The 20,979-nt window shown below is 45.1% G+C and overlaps 1 protein-coding gene across 1 annotated transcript in view; it reads right to left on the bottom strand.

The window, feature by feature from the left end:
- The window catches only part of CFAP57 (cilia and flagella associated protein 57), a 136,337-nt gene that overhangs the window by 54,138 nt on the left and 61,220 nt on the right, over positions 1–20,979 (bottom strand). Inside the window, exon 10 of the mRNA XM_024209557.1 lies at positions 14,757–14,969. Coding sequence (XP_024065325.1) covers positions 14,757–14,969 — 213 coding nt within the window. The remainder of the gene's footprint in view (positions 1–14,756; positions 14,970–20,979) is intronic.

Below are 20,979 nucleotides of genomic sequence, written 5' to 3' on the forward strand. Positions count from 1 at the left end.
ACACACTAAATCTATAACTATAACTACAACAATATCTAACCAGGAAACAAGAGCTAGGGAGAGTGGAGGACAGCTATGCTGCGCTCCACAGTTCCAACGACCGTCACAGGCGGTAAGAAGGAACTGAGGGGGCGCTGGGTCGGCTGGGGTATATATCCAGCGCCATGAAGGCACCACTCCAGGGGGCTCCACAGCCGACCCACCGGGTGTTGCTAGGGTAAAAATTCTCTGACGATAGGTTTGTGCGCACCGCCTGCACTAATTGGAATCGATATGAGCAAGCACTCGAAGAAGAACCTATCTTGCATAAAATACATCATAGTTATGCCATAATCATATCATAACAATATATCTATGAAGAATATGGGATGTAGTGTCACATAGGTTGTCATAAATATCAAGAAAAGGGTAACAACCTTTATGTATTCAGTAATATGAAATCCCTCTTGACCAAACGTACAAAATCATTTACCTGTAAGGGATTAATCAGTTCAATTAACCTAGCTGGCACCTAACCAGAAAAACCAATGGAGAAAAAAATACTTTCAAATCTAGGTGGGCGGAAAGGCTTTGTTTGTGCTCTTTTCTGTGTTCCCTCTTAAAACAAAAACAAAACAACCCAAGCAGGTAATCCAGCTTCTACTAAAATAACACATCTAAAATTACAAAATTGTAATAGCAAAAAAATGTGTTAAATTAACTTTTGTTTTAGCTTGTAAATTTGCCCTGTGCTAAAAGAAAGGTTTATTCCTGTTTTGTAACTTTAAAGTTAAGACTAGAGGAAAATCCTCTGTGTTTTAAGTCTTTTTATTACCCCATAAAATTACCTTCCATCCTAATTTTACAGAGGTGCTTTTTATTTTTTTTTTTATATATAATAAAGTTCTTCTTTTAAGTACCTGATGGGTTTTTAGTGTTCTAAAAACCCAAGGGTCTGGTCTGTGCTTACCTTGTTAACCTATTTGGTTGGTATATTATTCTCAAGCCTCCCCAGAAAAGGGGGTGAAGGGGCTTGGGGGGATATTTTGCGGGGGATAAGGCTCCAAGTGGCCCCTCCCTAAATGTTTGTTTAAATCACTTGGTGGTGGCAGCAATACCATCCACAAACAAGAAAAGAAAAGAAATTTGTGCCTTGAAAAAGTTTTTAACCTAAGCTGGTAAAATATAAGCTTAGGGGGGTCTTTCATGCGGGTCTCCACATCTGTACCCCAAAGCAGGGCCGGCGCAACCCATTAGGCGACCTAGGCGGTCGCCTAGGGCACTTACATTTGGGGGGCGGTGATTGCGGCGGCCGGATCTTCGGCCGCCCCGGTTGTTGGCATTTTGGGGGCGGGACCTTCCACCGCCTCTGTTGGGGCCGGTATTTCAGGGGTGGGACCTTCTGCCGCCTAGGGTGGCAAAAAAGCTGGCGGCGCTCCTGCCCCAAAGTTCAAAGTGGGGAGGGAACCCTGACATGGTGGCAATGCGGTGCGATCATTTTAAATCGTAAGCATACACCTCAGAATTTTAAAAACATTTTTCTTTTGGCTGATTGAAAACCAGGGAGAGTTTTTTTTAAAAGGACATTTTTTTTTTAAGCTGAGAGCAGCTGGAGGTTTTTTTTCTTTGCCTGAAGGCAGAGTAGTTAAGTTCCTGCAAGGGAATTCACAAGCTGTTTTTTTTCTTTTCTTTCTAGCTCTCGGGTTAGGCTAGGTTAAGCGCAGAAAGGCTAGAACAACAAAAAATGAGGTCCAAAAAAACCCCCTAAAATTAGCCAAAAATTGAAAGCTGAGAAAAGAAAAAAACATATAAAACAAATGGCCTTAAAGCCCTTGAAGTTGAACGTGTAGGAAAGAATGGAGGCAAAATCATAGAATCATAGAATATCAGGGTTGGAAGGGACCTCAGGAGGTCATCTAGTCCAACCCCCTGCTCAAAGCAGGACCAATTCCCAACTAAATCATCCCAGCCAGGGCTTTGTCAAGCCGGGCCTTAAAAACCTCTAAGGAAGGAGATTCCACCACCTCCCTAGGTAACGCATTCCAGTGCTTCACCACCCTCCTAGTGAAATAGAGTTTCCTAATATCCAACCTAGACCTCCCGCACTGCAACTTGAGACCACTGCTCCTTGTTCTGTCATCTGCCACCACTGAGAACAGCTGAGCTCCATCCTCTTTGGAACCCCCCCTCAGGTAGTTGAAAGCAGCTATCAAATCCCCCCTCATTCTTCTCTTCTGGAGACTAAACAATCCCAGTTCCCTCAGCCTCTCCTCATAAGTCATGTGCTCCAGACCCCTAATCATTTTTGTTGCCCTCTGCTGGACTCTTTCCAATTTTTCCACATCCTTCTTGTAGTGTGGGCCCAAAACTGGACACCTCAGATGAGGCCTCACCAATGTCGAATAATGGGGAACGATCACGTTCCTCGATCTGCTGGCAATGCCCCTACTTATACAGCCCAAAATGCTGTTAGCCTTCTTGGCAACAAGAGCACACCGTTGACTCATATCCAGCTTCTCGTCCACTGTGACCCTAGGTCCTTTTCTGCAGAACTGCTACCTAGCCATTCGGTCCCTAGTCTGTAGCTGTGCATGGGATTCTTCCGTCCTAAGTGCAGGACTCTGCACTTGTCCTTGTTGAACCTCATCAGGTTTTTTTTGGCCCAATCCTCTAATTCGTCTAGGTCCCTCTGTATCCGATCCCTACCCTCTAGTGTATCTACCACGCCTCCCAGTTTAGTGTCATCTGCAAACTTGCTGAGAGTGCAGTCCACACCATCCTCCAGATCATTAATAAAGACATTAAACAAAACTGGCCCCAGGACCGACCCCTGGGGTACTCCGCTCGAAACCGGCTGCCAACTAGACATGGAGCCGTTGATCACTACCCGTTGAGCCCGACGATCTAGCCAGCTTTCTATCCACCTTACAGTCCATTCATCCAGCCCATACTTCTTTAACTTGGCGGCAAGAATACTGTAGGAGACCGTATCAAAAGCTTTGCGAAAGTCAAGGAATAACACATCCACTGCTTTCCCCTCATCCACAGAGCCAGTTATCTCATCATAGAAGGCAATTAGGTTAGTCAGACACGACTTCCCCTTGGTGAATCCATGGTGACTGTTCCTGATCACTTTCCTCTCCATTAAGTGTTTCATAATTGATTCCTTGAGGACTTGCTCCATGATTTTTCCAGGGACTGAGGTGAGGCTGACTGGTCTGTAGTTCCCCGGATCCTCCTTCTTCTCTTTTTTAAAGATAGGCACTACATTAGCCTTTTTCCAGTCATCCGGGACCTCCCCCGATCGCCATGAGTTTTCAAAAATAATGGCTAATGGCTCTGCAATCTCATCCGCCAACTCCTTTAGCACCCTTGGATGCAGCACATCCGGCCCCATGGACTTGTGCACATCCAGTTTTTCTAAATAGTCCCGAACCACTTCTTTCTCCACAGAGGGCTGGTCACCTTCTCCCCATACTGTGCTGCCCAGTGCAGCAGTCTGGGAGCTGACCTTGTTCATGAAGACAGAGGCAAACAAATCATTGAGTACATTAGCTTTTTCCACATCCTCGGTCACTAGGTTGCCTCCCTCATTCAGTAAGGGGCCCACACTTTCATTGACTTTCTTCTTGTTGCTAACATACCTGAAGAAACCCTTCTTGTTACTCTTAACATCTCTTGCTAGCTGCAACTCCAAGTGTGATTTGGCCTTCCTGATTTCACTCCTGCATGCCTGAGCAATATTTTTATACTCCTCCCTGGTCATTTGTCCAATCTTCCACTTCTTGTAAGCTTCTTTTTTGCGTTTAAGATCAGCAAGGATTTCACTGTTTAGCCAAGCTGGTCGCCTGCCATATTTACTATTCTTTCTACACATCGGGATGGTTTGTTCCTGCAACCGCAATAAGGATTCTTTAAAATACAGCCAGCTCTCCTGGACCCCTTTGCCCTTCATGTTATTCTCCCAGGGGATCCTGCCCATCTGTTCCCTGAGGGAGTCAAAGTCTGCTTTTCTGAAGTCCAGGGTCCGTATTCTGCTGCTCTCCTTTCTTTCTTGTGTCAGGATCCTGACCTCGACCATCTCATGGTCACTGCCTCCCAGGTTCCCATCCACTTTTGCTTCCCCTACTTATTCTTCCCTGTTTGTGAGCAGCAGGTCAAGAAAAGCTCTGCCCCTAGTTGGTTCCTCCAGCACTTGCACCAGGAAATTGTCCCCTACACTTTCCAAAAACTTCCTGTATTGTCTGTGCACTGCTGTATTGCTCTCCCAGCAGATATCAGGGTGATTAAAGTCTCCCATGAGAACCAGGGCCTGCGATCTAGCAACTTCTGCTAGTTGCCAGAAGAAAGCCTTGTCCACCTCATCCCCCTGGTCTTGTGGTCTATAGCAAACTCCGACCAGGACATCACCCTTGTTGCTCACACTTCTCAACTTTATCCAGAGACTCTCAAAATGCTTGAAGGCAGAGGCAGCCAGGAAGGAGGCTGCCCATAAAAAAAGTCCTGAAGTTAAAAAACAAAACAAAAAATACAGGCCCAGATTAAGGCCCAAATTTTGGCCCAAAAGCATAAACCGTCAGCAGCTGGCTCCACTTCCCCAAAAATCAACAAATGGAAGCAACTATATCCACAGTATAGTAAATCCAGTAATACTGTTAAATATTTCATCACCTTTAAAAGACTGTGCAGCCTCCATGCAATTCCTAAAAATCACAAAATAATCACATTGGTAGCAAAATTAACTGAAAAAGCTCTGAACATATTCAACAAAATGCCTATTAAGAATGCTTCTAACTATGGTAAATTTAAAAATTTGGTTTTAAAACAATTTAAAATTACACCTAAAACTTACAAAGTAAAATTTAAAGCCCTTAAAAGAGGGGCTGGACTAAGTAATGTGGTTTATGTAAACTAAATCAAGAATCTGTTAGATAAATGGGTCAAAAAAAGGGGTGTAACTAGCTTTAAAAAAATTTGTAATTTGGTTGTACAGAAGCAGTTCCTAACTATAACCAATAACAGTGCTTATGAAATAAAAAAAATAAACTCAGCAAAAAGTCTTGCTTCTTATGCTAATTAATACAGGCAGTCCCAAACCGCCAAAAAGGCAGGCAAATCAAAACAAAACGGGTGAAGGTAGCAGAAAAACAACAACCCTGGCTGCAGTTTGGGCAAATACCAAAAGAAACACCCCGAAACCACTCTAACACTGGGGGCAGCCCAGGGCCCCACCTACACCCCCCCAAAAACCCCAAACACCTTATCCCACCACACCATTCTCCAGCAACCCATCTCACCCCATTGATCAGTCAGCTGGGCGATGTTTTAAATGTAACAAGCTGGGGCATTGTAAAGGCCAACTGCCCCCAAAACCCCAACAAATTACAGTTCATTGCACTGGGGTCACACCAAAAGTCAGGCCCAAATGCCTCCCAAATACCCTCAAAGCGAAGAAAAACTGCAACTGTGAGTGGGAAAAAGGTTATCACGTGAAGGAACACTAAAGCACAGGTGTCAGCTATCAACCAATCCTTAGTGAACCCCAAATTCATCAACCCAGAGGCCCAAGTAACAATTCAACCCTTCCAGTCAAACTCTTGACTTGCCTACAGCCAAGTTGCCAATCCAGTACAAGGGCTGGTCAGAAATGTAAACTTTTGCAGTCTATAATAATTATCCCATTCCCATGCTGCTGTGGGAAAACTTGGCCCACCATGTAAAGCTAGCCAAGAGGGTGAAAATGGTCACCCGCAGCCAAGCTAAGCAAGCCTTCACACCTAGCTCTGTTCCTAAGCCTTCTACAAGGGCCCAGTCTGTGTTACCAAAAACCCAAATTAAGGTGGTAAAACCAAACCCCATGCCAACGTCTGCGACAGCAGTAGTGAATCCAGTCCCAAAGACCCAACCAAAACCAGTCCCAAAACCAAAATGGGTGAAGCAACCAGCACCAAAACCATTGCCAGCACTGAATCCAGCATTTGCAACCCCATCTATAACTCCAACACCAAAGGGCACCACTAAGCCCGCACTGGCAACAGCAGCTAAACCTGCGCAAGAGGCTCAGACGGAGCCTAAAACACAACATAGTGCACCAGCAAAAAGCAGTTCACAGTCAACAAAAACAACCCCACAACCTACATTGCTTCCAAAGAAACCAAGCCCAAATCCACAATCCAGTAAAAAACTAATGTCTCCAGCATCAAAAGAACAATTTCAGGCCAAGCAGAAAGCAAATTAAAGCCTCCAGAAAGCTTGGATGGCGGCACAAAGCAACCCACCGCCTCTCAGCTCGTCTAATCAATCCCGGTTTGTTGTAAAAAAAACCCACACCTTTTATACAAGAAAACTCATGGCCATGCTGGGGTAAACAGGATGAAAGAGAGTTTGGGGAAGTCCTTCCACTGGAAGGGAATGGGCAAGAACGTTTCTACTTATGTCCGGTCTTGTAAGGTGTGCCAAAAAGTAAAAAAAAAAAAAAAAAAACACCCAAAAAAAACAGGTCAAAGCCACTCTCCAGCCACTCCCCATAATTAAGGTTCCATTTCAGCAAGTAGCTGTAAATATTCTGGGTCCTTTTCAAAAAACAAACAAACAAACAACAAAACAAAATACACACAACCCAACAAAAAGCAGTACATACTAACTTTCATAAATTTTGCCACCTGATGACCAAAAGCTGTAGCTCTAAGCAACACCAGGGCTAAAAGTGTGTGCCAGGCATTAACAAATATTTTTGCCAGGGTAGGTTAGCCCTCTGACATCCTTACAGATTCGGGAACTAATTTCCTGGCAGGAACCATAAAAAGCCTTTGAAAAGCTCATGGGGCAAACTACTTGGTTGCCACCCCTTACCACCATCAAACAAATGGTCTGGTAAAAAAGTTTTATAAAACTTTGGGGGCCATAATACGTAAATTCGTAAATAAGCACTTCAATAATTAAAACCTAGTATTGCTCTTTGCCTACAGGGCTGTACCACATCCCAGTTTAGGGTTTTCACCATTTAAACTTGTGTATGGCTGCAAGGTTCAGGGGCCATTACAGTTGATAAAGCAGCAATGGGAAGGGTTTACGCCTTCTCCAAAAACTAACATTCTAAACTTTGTAAACAACCTACAAAACACCCTACAAAAAACTCTTTAGCCCTTGCTTAAAAAAGCCTAAAAAATGCTCAAAAAAAGCAAAGGGCTTGGTATAATAAACATGCCAAAAAGCGTTCCGTCAAAGTAAAAAACCAGGTCATGGTCTTAAAAGCGCTCCAGGCGCATAAAATAAAAGCATCATGAAACGGGCCATTCATGGTCCAAAATCGCCTAAAAGCGGTTTACTATCTCATAGCATCCCCCACCTCAAACATAAAGCCTAAAGTATACCATGTTAATTCTCTAAAGCCCTTTTAGTCCAAAAAATTAAAGGTTTGTCAGTTTACAGCCCAGAAAAAAAAAAATAATGCTAAGTGGCCTAAAGGTGTCTACTACAAAAAAAAAAAAAAGTAATGGTGGCGTAAAAAAAGTAAACCTCTCAATAACCCTCAAATGTATGCAGCAACAGCAAACCAAAAAGATGTGCACTAGCTTCGCACCAATGTTCTCAGCCACCCCAAAACAAATGGGCATACCACTCCATTAACACAGGTAATGCTCACCCAATTAAAGCCCAACCTTATCGGTTGGCGCCTCAAGCCAAAACTGCTATAAAACAAAAAATCCAAAACATGTTACAAATGGGGGTAATCCGCCCCTCTAAAAGTGCATAGGCATCTCCAGTGGTTCTGGTTCCCAAACCATATAAAAAAAAACGCTTTTGTGTAAACTACCGTAAGCTAAATGCTGTAACTCGCCCACACAACTATCCAATGCCATGCACAAATAAGCTATTAAAAAAAACTAAAACGTGCCCAGTTCATCTCTACCTTAAACTTAACCAAGGGGTACTGACAAGTACTGCTAAATAAAACCACCAAAAAAAGGTCAGCCTTCATCACCAATGTAGGGCTATATAAATTTAATGTGCTCCCTTTCAAGCTGCAAAATGCACCCATCACTTTCCAAAAACTTGTAAATAGTCTCCTAGCATAATTTAAAAAACACTGGTCTACAATTTTTGAGAAGTCGTCTGCTTCAGAGATAAAATGTGCTATTTATTATGCATTTTGATGTGCTGAATTCAAATATGACAATTAAAACAACCGATTGGCTACTGTTTCCAAGATATTTAAGTTTTTACATTATGTCTATGTATATTGTGTAGATAGTAGAGTTTTAATCATAAATTGTAAACCTAGGTCTTTTCATGTGTTTATGGTTGCTTTACATGATAATATTTCACCTGTCCTGTTTATGTAACACTTTAAAAATCAGCAAAAGGGTTATATAAATAAAATGTATTATGAAACAAAAGGCAAAAAACTATTCTGTACATAGTTTAGTCCTATTCAGTGTCTACTCGGCGCTTCTTGGCTTGTCTCTTGTATTCATTAAATGGAGCATCTCTTGTCACTGTCCAGCAATAGTCTGCAAGCATTGATGGGCTCCATTTGCCCTGATAGCGTTTCTCCATTGTTGCAATGTCCTGGTGAAATCGCTCGCCGTGCTCGTCGCTCACTGCTCCGCAGTTCGGTGGAAAAAAAAAAAAATCTAGATGAGAGTGCAAAAAATGTATCTTTAGTGACATGTTGCAACCAAGGCTTTTGTATGCCTTGAGGAGGTTTTCCACCAACAACCTGTAGTTGTCTGCCTTGTTTCCAAGAAAATTTATTGCCACTAACTGGAAGGCTTTCCTTGCCGTCTTTTCCTTGCCACGCAGTGCATGGTCAAATGCATCATCTCAAAGAAGTTCACAAATCTGAGGACCAACAAAGACACCTTCCTTTATCTTAGCTTCACTTAACCTTGGAAATTTTCCACGGAGGTACTTGAAAGCTGCTTGTGTTTTGTCAATGGCCTTGACAAAGATATTCATCAGACCCAGCTTGATGTGTAAGGGTGGTAACAAAATCTTCCTTGATTCAACAAGTGGTGGATGCTGAACACTTTTCCTCCCAGGCTCCAATGACTGTCGGAGTGGCCAATCTTTCTTGATGTAGTGGGAATCTCTTGCACGACTATCCCATTCGCAGAGAAAACAGCAGTACTTTGTGTATCCACTCTGCAGACCAAGCAAGAGAGCAACAACCTTCAAATCGCCACAAAGCTACCACTGATGTTGGTCATAGTTTATGCACCTCAAAAGTTGTTTCATGTTGTCATAGGTTTCCTTCATATGGACTGCATGACCAACTGGAATTGATGGCAAAACATTGCCATTATGCAGTAAAACAGCTTTAAGATTTGTCTTCGATGAATCAATGAACAGTCTCCACTCATCTGGATCGTGAACGATGTTGAGGGCTGCCATCACACCATCGATGTTGTTGCAGGCTACAAGATCACCTTCCATGAAGAAGAATGGGACAAGATCCTTTTGACGGTCACGGAACATGGAAACCCTAACATCACCTGCCAGGAGATTCCACTGCTGTAGTCTGGAGCCCAACAGCTCTGCCTTACTCTTGGGTAGTTCCAAATCCCTGACAAGGTCATTCAGTTCACCTTGTGTTATGAGGTGTGGTTCAGAGGAGGAGGATGGGAGAAAATGTGGGTCCTGTGACATTGATGGTTCAGGACCAGAAGTTTCATCCTCTTCCTCTTCCTCGTCTGACTCAAGTGAGAATGATTCTGGTGCATCAGGAACCGGCAGTCCTTCTCCGTGGGGTACTGGGCGTATAGCTGATGGAATGTTTGGATAATGCACAGTCCACTTTTTCCTTCTTTGACACACCTTTCCCAACTGGAGGCACCATGCAGAAGTAACAATTGCTGGTATGATCTGTTGGCTCTCTCCAAATCATTGGCACTGCAAAAGGCATAGATTTCCTTTTCCTGTTCAACCACTGGCAAAGATTTGTTGCACAAGTGTTGCAGCATATGTGTGGGGCCCACCTCTTGTCCTGATCTCCAATTTTGCAGCCAAAATAAAGGTGATAGGCTTTCTTAACCATAGTGGTTATACTGCGCCTTTGTGATGCAAAAGTCACTTCACCACAAACATAGCAGAAGTTATCTGCACTGTTCACACAAGTACGAGGCATCTCTGCTCACTTTGGCTAAACAGAAATGTGTCCCTTTGCAAAATCAAACACTGACAAATAAGAGAGCACGACACTGTATGATTTCCTAGAGCTGATATAGGGCAATTTATTCAGCAAAGTGATGTAAGCTTCGTTATGATTGCATCATCCATGACTTCTAGGAATAACATGATGCAATTCATATCATGTATGACGCAATACCAGCTTCAGATTGCATCATTCATTGTTTTGCCTAAAAAGCAAGTACTGTCCAAACCCAGTCATAGATTTATTCATGGATCCAGTCAAAGATGTATTTTAGTCATTTCTGGTTTAAATTGAGATCCTTCCCTTTATAACTCATTTATCCTCCGCCATTCCCAAGTCAAGGGTCGTATATACTGACCCAATAGCATATCTTGAAAACTAGAGCCAATCAACAATTTTAAGCATCATTTTCGTTCTCAGTGACCCAGAATTAGTAAAGTTTGACTACATTTATTTCAGAAGCATTTTGGCTGTAGAACAGTGAAATCTGCAGTCGCCTACCTTAATAAAGTGGCCATCTTTTCTAATCCATGGGCAAAACACCTAAAGCATCTACAAAAGGTCTTCAAGCACACACAAAAAGGCAAAACTAACTGTTAAAACTAAAAAAAGTGTCAAATAGGCTGTAGACGTGCAGACTCACCCCTGCGGCGCCTCCTGCTGGTCTCTTCTGGGAATTAGCTCATCCCAGCTCCGGAGCGCCCTCTGCAGGCCAGTGATCCACCTTACCGCTGGCCCCCCATGTCCCTCCCAGGACCCAGCCAGAGCAACGCCCTCTGCCGCTCGGCCAGATGGGCCGCCCAGGCCCTCCAATAACTGCTCCTCTTCTCCACCATTTTAGACTCAGTCCTTCTTCCGGACAACTTTCCCCACAGTCCTCGCGCTTGCTGGCACAATCCGCCCAGTCCTCACTCTTGCTCAGCCCCTTGTATCAGGGGCGGACCACTCATGCCCACATTCTCCACGCCATGTAGAGGAGCAGACTCAACCCTGGGGCACCTCCTGCTGGTCTCTTCCAGGAATTAGCTCATCCCAGCTCCGGAGCACTCTCTGCAGGCCGGTGATCCACCTTACTGCTGGCCCCCATGTCCCTCCCAGGACCCCAGTGCCCCTTTCTCCGGGTTGCTGCCCTCCTGGCAATACCCTCACACTCTGGGTCTCCCCACCCAGGGGAACCCCCACCCAGTAACCCCACCTCACCTCAGTGTAAGGCTACTGCCAGTCACCCTCTAGCCCCACTCCCTTGGGCAGACTGCAGTATACGCCACTCATCACAGGCGAGGTTGGGTTTGGACCTGCTGCCTTTGCCTACCCCTGGGCTACTCTCTGCAACCCCCAGTACCTTTTAGCCCAATGCTAGGCCGCAGCCTAGGACTTTCCAGGCTGGAGCTCCCCAGCTCCTCTGCCTTTCCCCAGCCCTGCTCCACTCAGGTACCCTGTCTCTAGCTTCCTGCAGCCAGGCCCTTCTCTCCCTCAATGCAGGGAGAGACTGTCTCTGGGCCTCTGGCTCACAACCTTCTATAGGGACCAGCTGGGCCTGATTGGGGCCTGGCCCAGCTGTGGCTACTTCCCCAATCAGCCTAGCTTTTCCCTGCCACAGCCCTCTTCCTGGCTGTTTTAAGCCCTTCAGGGCAGGAGCGGGTATCCACCCCGCTACTTAGGCCTAAACAAAGTAACTTACCTTAAACGCCAGGTGGGTCACTGTAAGAGGTCGGACTCACCCCTGCGGCGCCTCCTGCTGGTCGTCCAGGGAATTAGCTCACCAGCCTCTGGAGCGCCCTCTGCAGGCCGGTGATCCGCCCTGTTGTCTGCACTGGCCCCATGTCCCTCCCAGGACCCCAGTGCCCCTTGCTCTGGGTGCTGCCCCCTGGCAATACCCACACACGCTGGTCTCCCCTCCCAGGGGAACCCCCACCCACTAACCCCACCTCACCTCAGGATAAGGCCACTGCCAGTCACCAACTAGCCCCCACTCTCTGGGGCAGACTGCAGTATAGGCCACTCATAATCGGCAAGGGGGGTTTGGACCTGCTGCCTTGGCCTAGTCCTGGGCTGCCCTCTGCAACCCCCAGTACCCCTTAGCCTTCTGCCTGGGGCTTTCCGGGCTGGAGCTCCCGAGCTCCTCAGCCTTTCCCCAGCCCTGCTCCACCCAGGTAGTCTGTGTCTAGCTCCCTGCAGCCGGGCCCTTCTCTCTCTGAGGGCAGAGAGAGACTGTTGGGCTCCTGGCTCCCGGCCTCTTTATACAGGCCATCTGGGCTCTGATTAGGGTGTGGCCCAGCTGCAGCTACTTCCCCAATCAGCCCAGTAGCTGCTTCTCCCTGCAACAGCCTTCTGCAGGGCTGTTCCAAACCCCTCAGGGCAGGAGCGGGTGTCCACCCCGCTACAGTCACAAAACTATCAACCCCCTACACACCAAAGTAAATGCTATCCAAAAGTGGCCTGTCCCAAAGTCAAAAAAATAGGTCCAATCCTTCTTAGGCTTGGCCAAATATTACAGGCAATTTGTACCGCACTACAGCCAAATTGCTGCCCCACTGACAAACCTAACCAAAAAAAAACAAAAAAAAAAAAAAACGAAAAAAAATAACAAAAAAAAAAAAAAAAACCAGCCAAATGCAGTTCAGTAAACCAAAAAGTGTCAAAAGGCTTTTAACCAGCTTAAAGCGACGCTCATGTCTAACCCTGTGCTAAGGGCCCAAACTTTAACAAACTTTCCTAGTAACCACAAATGCGTCCAAGCATGGTGTAAAAGCAGTTTTAATGCAAAATAAATAAATAAATAAATAATGCCATCCTGTCGTGTTTCTCAGCAAAAAAACTGTCTAAAAAAAAAAAAGCCACTGGTCAATCACCAAAAAAAAAAAGTTACACCATTGTGTACGCTCTAAAAAAGCTACGTCCATACGTTTGGAAACTGCGTTTCCACCTGCAAACCAACCATGCTGAGCTAAAGTGGCTTCATACCGTCAAAAAAAATAACAAAAAACTTCTTCGGTAAAGTTTAGCTTGCCAAAATTTTAATTTTAAAATACAACACATTTCAAAAGCTTCTAACGAAGTGGCACTCTCCTGTAAAAATTTCTCAAAATCAAATGGTTAAAATCGTCCTTAAAATATAAAAAATATTATTAGTTTTTATATAATCAGTAGTATATCTAAAGGTTCATGTGTCTTATTAACTCTGTTTTCTCCTAAAGCTCCAGAAAAAAATCACAGACAGTATAAAACAGGCTGTCCAACACCGTCTGTGATTTGGGGGGGCATGTCATAAATATTTAAAAAAGGGTAACAACCTTTATGTATCCAGTAATATAAAATCCCTCTTGGCCAAAGGTACAAAATCACTTACCTATAAGGGGTTAATCAGTTCAATTAACCTAGTTGGCACCTAACCAAAAAAATACTTTCAAATTGGGGCTGGGGGTGGGGGGTGGAAGGCTTTGTTTGTGCTCTTTTGTGTGTGTTCCCTCTTAAAACAAAAACAAAAAACAACCAAGCAGGTAATACAGCTTCTACTAAAATAATACATCTAAAATTACAAAAATTATAAGTAATAGCAAAAAAATGCATTAAATTAACTTTTGTTTTAACCTGTAAATTTACCCTATACTAAAAAAAAGGTTTATTCCTGTTTTGTAACTTCAAAGTTAAGCCTAAAGAAAAAGCCTCTGTGTTTTAAGTCTTTTTATTACCCTGTAAAATTACCTTCCATCCTAATTTTACAGAGGTGCTTCTTTTACTTTTTTTTTTATAATAAAGTTCTTCTTTTAAAAACCTACTTGGTTTTTAGTGTCCTAAAAACCCAAGGGTCTGGTCTGTGCTCACCTTGTTAACCTATTTGTTTGGTATATTATTCTCAAGCCTCCCCAGAAAATGGGGTGAAGGGGCTTGGGGGAATATTTGGGGGGGGGATAGGGCTCCAAGTGGCCCCTCCCTAAATGTTTGTTTAAATCACTTGGTGGTGGCAGCAATACCGTCCAAAAACAAAAAATAAAAAATTGTGCCTTAAAAAAGTTTTTAACCTAAGCTTGTAAAATATAAGCTTAGGGGGTCTTTCATGCAGGTCTCCACATCTGTACCCCAAAGTTCAAAAGTAAAAAACCCCCCTAACGTAAGGTTTATAAATAGATCTTTGTAAAATTTTCAAAAGTGTCTAAGTAACTTTTGAAGATGAGACTTAGGTGCTTTTGAAAATTTTAAACACTTGTCACACACATTTAAATGCTTCTGTAAAGAAAAGCTGTGGACAAGGGAAACTGCAATTGATGACATATATTTGAATTTTAGTAAAGCTTTTGATAATGTATCTCATAAAGTTAATGTGTCACATGCATTGAAAAATTGCTGGAAGTATCATAAATTGAAATGAAACAGCAACAAATGCCCAGGTATCATGGTGAAGGGCACAGTATAAGAACATAGATAAATAACAACATAACATTTCAGATGGTAGGAGGTGTTGGTGGATGCATATGAGGATAAGGTTCCTTCCTAGTTGCCTAACTTGGAAAATGGGAAGTAGGGTGAGGAAAGCACTGGTGCTTTCCCTGGGTAATGACCGTCCTTTAAGCTGCCTGCCAGGACCTAGCAAAGTCATAGGTATGTATGTTAACTGGCTTACCGAAGAATCCGAAATTTCCTTGAGAGTTTGGTCAGATCCAACAGCAAAAATGATTTTGGCATCAGGAGAGATGGCAACACCGCTGTAGCTGCAGGACTTGAGCACACACTCTGACTCCCTCTTACCCGTCAATAAGCTCCACTCGTACACTGCACCATCTGTGCCACAGGAAATCAACTTATTGTCATCTGCACTCCATATGACTGAGCGCACCTGGTAAGAGTGGAAACACACCAATCAGACCCACACTTGGTGACTCTATGAGCCCTGGAAGGGAGCTCGTGTCTTGTTAAATCTGACCATTTTATCTGGTGAACCCCTTCTAGACATGGTTCTGTTTATAGTAATCCCTGTTTTATATGGCACAGCCATGCTTCTAATATAGCTTTTGCTCTTTTTAAACAACCAAACGCTTTGTAATTAAATTTCTCCTTCTTTCTTTTTTTGTGTTTTTGCTTTGTTATTGTTTTTTTCTTTTGTTTTTGTTTTTTGCTTTAGAAAACGTATAAGAATTACTTATAGAATTAAGCACACTGATAGAAAATGTTAAAATGTTAATCATATTAGTGAGCATAAGGGGAGTCCTGTAACATATCTCCAGGTTCTTTCATCTGTTACTCCAATACCATTACCAACTGCTACCCTTCAGAACAACCTGAGACTATTCAGATACATTATACAAGTTGACTACCAGTGACTGAGCTCCTACCTAGTGAGAAGCAATGATCACATCAGTGCACTGAAGATATTTTCACTACAGCAATGAGCTACAGAAATATTAGAATAAATAATACTATAAAAAAGGATTACTGACCGTAACTGTTGTTCTTCGAGATGTGTTGCTCTTGTCCATGCCACATTAGGTGTGTGCACGCCGTGTGCACTGTTGCTGGAGATGTTTCCCTCAGTGGTATCCATTGGGCTGGCTTTAGCACCCTCTGGTGCAACGCGCTCAGGTGCTGGTATAAAGGGCGTCACAGGCCATGCACCCTCTCAGTTCCTTCTTGTTGGTCCACTCCGACAGAGGGGCAGGAGGGTGGGTCGTGGAATGGACATGAGCAACACATCTCAAAGAACAACAATTATGGTCAGTAACAATTTTTTCTTTTTCGAGTGCTTGCTCATGTCCATTCCACATAAGATGACTCACAAGTAGTACCTCAGAAGGTAAGATCACAGTTCATGGACATGCTGGCTGCAACATTGCTCTTCCGAACCTGGCGTCGTCTCTGGCCTGTGGGGTGATGGCATAGTGGGATGCAAAGGTATACACCGATGACCAAGTTGCTGCCCTGCAGTTGTTCTGGACTGGGACTTGTGCAAGGAATGCCGCTGAAGAGACTTGAGCTTTCGTGGAGTGAGCAGTTAGGATGGCCAGAGGTGTGACATTCGCCTGCTCGCAGCAAGCCCACAGGCAGTTATCCAGGACAAGTTCTTCTGGGCTGATACTGGAAGCCATTTAATCTTTTCTGCTACAAAGAGCTATGTGGATTTGTGAAAGGGTTTAGTCCTTTCAATACAGAAGGTGAGGGCATGCCTAACATCTAATGGGTGAAGCTGCTGCTCCTCAGAATTTTTGTGAGGCTTTGGGAAGAAGACTGGCAGGAAAATAGCCTGGTTGCTATAGAATTGTGAAACCACCTTTGGCAGGAAAGCCGGGTGGGCTGCAGTTGGATCTTGTCCTTGAAGAACACTGTGTATAGTGGTTCTGACATAAGGGCCCTGATTTCAGAAACACTTCTGGCTGAGGTGATCATCACCAGGAAGACAACTTTCTAAGAGAGGAGAACGCTACAGGTTCAAAGGGAGGGCCCATGAACCTTGACAGAACCAGGTTTAAGTCACACGGAGGGAGGACCTGAGGATAGAGTCTCTCCAGTACATTGAGAAACCGGACCACCATCTTGTGAGAGAACACTGACCTGCCATTCACCAGTGGGTGGAAGGCTGAGACTGCTACCAAGTGCACCTTGATAGACACAAGGGCCAGACCTTGCTGCTTTAGATGGAGGAAGTAATTGCTATTAGCCAGGATGGGCAGGGATGGTGTCCCTAGCTTCCGTTTGCCAGAAGCTGGGAATGGGCGACAGAGGATGGATCACTTGATAATTACCTGTTCTGTTCATTCTTTCTGGGGCACCTGGCATTGGCCACTGTTGGAAGACAGTATGCTGGGTTAGATGGACCTTTGGTCTGACCCAGTATGGCCGTTCTTATGTTCTTAAATAGTCCAAGATAACCTGAAGAGAAGACCGGATCGGAGAGAGACCTCTATGTCACACCCAAATTGAGAAGCGCTTCCATTTGGCAAGGTAGGTAGCCCTAGTGGACGGCTTTCTACGACCTATCAAGATCTGGAGAACTAGCTCCTAACAGGCCTGCTCCTCCAGGTTCAGCCATGTAACATCCACACAGTTGGTGAAGGGAGGCGAGGTTTGGGTGAAGCAACCGGCTATGGTCTTCTGAGATCAGGTCCAGACAGAGCGAAAGCAGGAGTGGGATTGCTATTGATAGATCCAGCAGCGTGCCAAACTGGTGTTGATGTGGCCACACTGAGGCTATGAGAATAACTCTCGCCTTGTCCCACTTGATTTTCAGGAGGACCTTGTGAACCAGAGGGACCGGGGGAAAAGCGTAGAGCAGCAGCCCTGTCCATGGGAGCAGGAAGGCATAGGAGAGAGAGCCCAGGCTGTGCCCTCACAGCGAGAAAAACTGGTGGGACTTTCTGTTCTGCTTGGTCACGAACAGGTCCACCTGGGAAGACCTCCAGCTTTGGAAAATGAACCTGATGATTTATGGTAAAGGAACCACTCATGGTGAGAGGGAAAGGACCTGCTGAGGCGATCCACCAGTGCATTCTGGGCTCTGGGAAGATGTGATGCCTCAAGGTGGATGGAGTGCTTCGTGCAGAAATCTCATAGATGGATGGCCTCCTGACACAGGGTAGAGGATCAAGCTCCTCCCTGCTTGTTGATATAGAACATGGCCGTGGTATTGTCTGTCAGGAATTGCACCACCTTGCCAGAGATCTGGAGAAGGAACACTTGGCAGGCTAAGCAGACAACACTGAGTTCCCTGATGTTTATGTGCAGGGAGAGTTCTTCCTGGTGTAGGCCAAGGCCTTTCTGCAATAAGAAGCAGCAGCCATAGTAGGACAGCAGAAGCTATGACTTAAGAAGCAGGGAGTAATGTCCCATTTAAACCACATCAAAACCATATAGTATTGGATTGTAAGAAGCATTTCTGCCCTAATAGCACCAACAGTGACCAAACAGACAGACAAATCTTAAGATGTGCAAAGAGAACTTTGCAAGAAAACACTCTGTCTGGCAAAACCACTTACCAGCAGTTTTGGTTGAAAAGATACCATTGATTGCTTTGTCTGTTTTTTAATTTGAAATACTTCCGTTTGTTTCCCTATACAGTAACTCCTCACTTAAGTCGTCCCGGTTAGCGTTGTTTTGTTGTTACATTGCTGATCAATTAGAGAACATGCTCATTTAAAGTTGCGCAATGCCCGTTATTTGGCAGCCGCCTGCTTTGTCCACTGCTTGCAGGAAGAGCAGCCGGTTGGAGCTAGCTGGTGGGGGCTTGGAACCAGGATGGGCCAGTAGCCCCCTTCTCAGCTCCCCTAAGTTCCCTGTGCAGCAGCCGCCCAGCAGGCAATCAACTGCCAGGCAGTTCAGGTGTCCTTCCCCCACGGCCGTGTGCTGCTCCTGCCCTCTGCCTGGGGGCGGCTCCCGGGGCCCCCCGGTTGGCGGGGGGGGGGGGGGGGGGAGGGAGAGGGATGCTGATGTCAGGGTGTCCCCCCTCCCCGCTCCTTTACCTCATTCCACAGAGCAGGGGAGGACACGACAGGGCTCAGGATGGAGGAAGCTTGCTGGCAGCAGCTGCTGTCTCAACTTGCTGATCTACTTAAAAAGGCAGTGTACTTAGAGTGTACTTAGAGTGGGGTCTCTCTCTCTCTCTCTCTCTCTCTCTCTCACACACACACACACACCCACACACACGGTGTGTGGGTGTGTGTCTCTGTCTCTCTCTGCCATGCTGTGTCTCCTCCCATAATTCATGCTGCCTTGTAGAGTATGAGGCTACATTAACAACGTGTTAACCCTTGAGGGCTCAGCCGAGTGCTAATTCATCATTTATCAATAAGGCATTCCCTGGGAAATATCTCACCCTCTTCCTCCCTCTGACTCCACCACCGCAACCAAGCTTCACAATCATCATTGCTGTGTACCGTATTAAATTGTTTGTTTAAAACTTATACTGTGTGTGTATAAATAAAATATAGGCTCGTCTGGCAAAAAAAATTTCCCTGGAACCTAACCACCCCTTATTTACATTAATTCTTAAGGGGAAATTGGATTCGCTTAACATCGTTTAGCTTAAAGTAGCATTTTCCAGAAACATAACTACAACATAACTACTTACTGAATGGGGGAGGCAACCTAGTGACAGATAATGTGAAAAAAGGTGAAGTACTCAATGCTTTTTTTGCCTTGGTCTTCACAGACAAGGTCAGCTCCCAGACTGCTGCACTGGGCAACACAGTATGGGGAGGAGGTTAGCAGCCCTCAGTAGTGAAAGAACAGATTAAGGACTATTTAGAAAAGATGGACATGCACAAGTCCATGGGTCCAGATCTAATGCATCCAAGGGTGCTGGGGGAGTTGGCTGATGTGATTGCAGAGCCATTGGCTATTATCTTTGAAAATTTGTGGCGATCGGGGAAGGTCCCAGACGATTGGAAAAAATCAAACATAGTGCCCATATTTTAAAAAGGGAAGAAAGAGAACCCGGGGAACTACAGACCGGTCAGCCTCACTTCAGTCCCTGGCAAAATCATGGAGCAGGTCCTCAAGGAATCCATTTTGAAGCACTTGGAGAAGAGGAAGGTGATCAGGAACAGTCAACATGGATTCACCAAGGGCAAGTCATGCCTGACCAACCTGATTGCCTTTTATGATGAGATAACTGGTTCTATGGATATGGGGAAAGCGGTGGAAGTGATATATCTTGACTTTAGCAAAGCTTTTGATACAGTCTCCCACAGTATTCTTGCCAGCGAGTTGAAGTATGGATTGGATGAATGGACTATAAAGTGGATAGAAAGCTGGCTAGATTTTCAGGCTCAATGGGTAGTGATCAACAGCTCGATGTCTAGTTGGCAGCCGGTATCAAGCGGAGTGCCCCAGGGGTTGGTCCTGGAGCCGGTTTTGTTCAACATCTTTATTAATGATCTGGATGATGGGATGAATTGCACCCTCAGCAAGTTTGCAGATGACACTAAGCTGGGGGGAGAGGTAGATATGCTGGAGGGTAGGGATAGGGTCCATAGTGACCTAGACAAATTGGAGGATTGGGCCAAAAGAAATCTGATGGGGTTCAACAAGGACAAGTGCAGAGTCCTGCACTTAGGAAGGAAGAATCCCATGCACCGCTACAGGCTGGGGACGGACTGGCTAAGGAGCAGTTCTGCAGAAAAGGACCTGGGGATTACAGTGGATGAGAAGCTGGATATGAGTCAACAGTGTGCCCTTGTTGCTAATAAGGCCAACTGCATATTGGGCTGTATTAATAGGAGCATTGCCAGCAGATTGAGGGAAGTGAATATTCCCCTCTATTCGGCACTGGTGAGGCCACACCTGGAGTATTGTGTCCAGTTTTGGTCCCCCCACTACAGAAGGGATGTGGACAAATTGGAGAGAGTCCAGCAGAGGGCAACGAAAATGATTAGGGGGCTGGGGCACATGACTTACAAGGAGAGATTGAGGCAACTGGGGTTATTTAGTCTGCAGAAGAGAAGAGTGAGCGGGGATTTGATAGCAGCCTTCAACTACCTGAAGGGGGGTTCCAAAGAGCATGGAGCTAGGCTGTTCTCAGTGGTGGCAGATGACAGAACAAGAAGCAATGGTCTCAAGTTGCAGTGAGGGAGGTCTAGGTTGGATATTAGGAAACACTATTTCACTAGGAGGGTGGTGAAGCACTGGAATGGGTTACCTAGGGAGGTGGTGCAATCTCCATCCTTAGAGGTTTTTAAGGCCTGGCTTGACAAAGCCCTGGCTGGGATGATTTAATTGGTGTTTGTCCTGCTTTGAGCAGGGGATTGGACTAGATGACCTCCTGAGTTCTCTTCCAACACTAATATTCTATGATTCTAACATTAAGCGAGGAGTTACTATAGTTATCACTGTCTGTTTTTTAGCCCTGGTCTACACTA

Source organism: Terrapene carolina, unplaced genomic scaffold, assembly GCF_002925995.2.
Source record: "Terrapene carolina triunguis isolate 2854851 unplaced genomic scaffold, T_m_triunguis-2.0 Scaffold110, whole genome shotgun sequence".
Lineage (NCBI taxonomy): Eukaryota > Metazoa > Chordata > Testudines > Emydidae > Terrapene > Terrapene triunguis.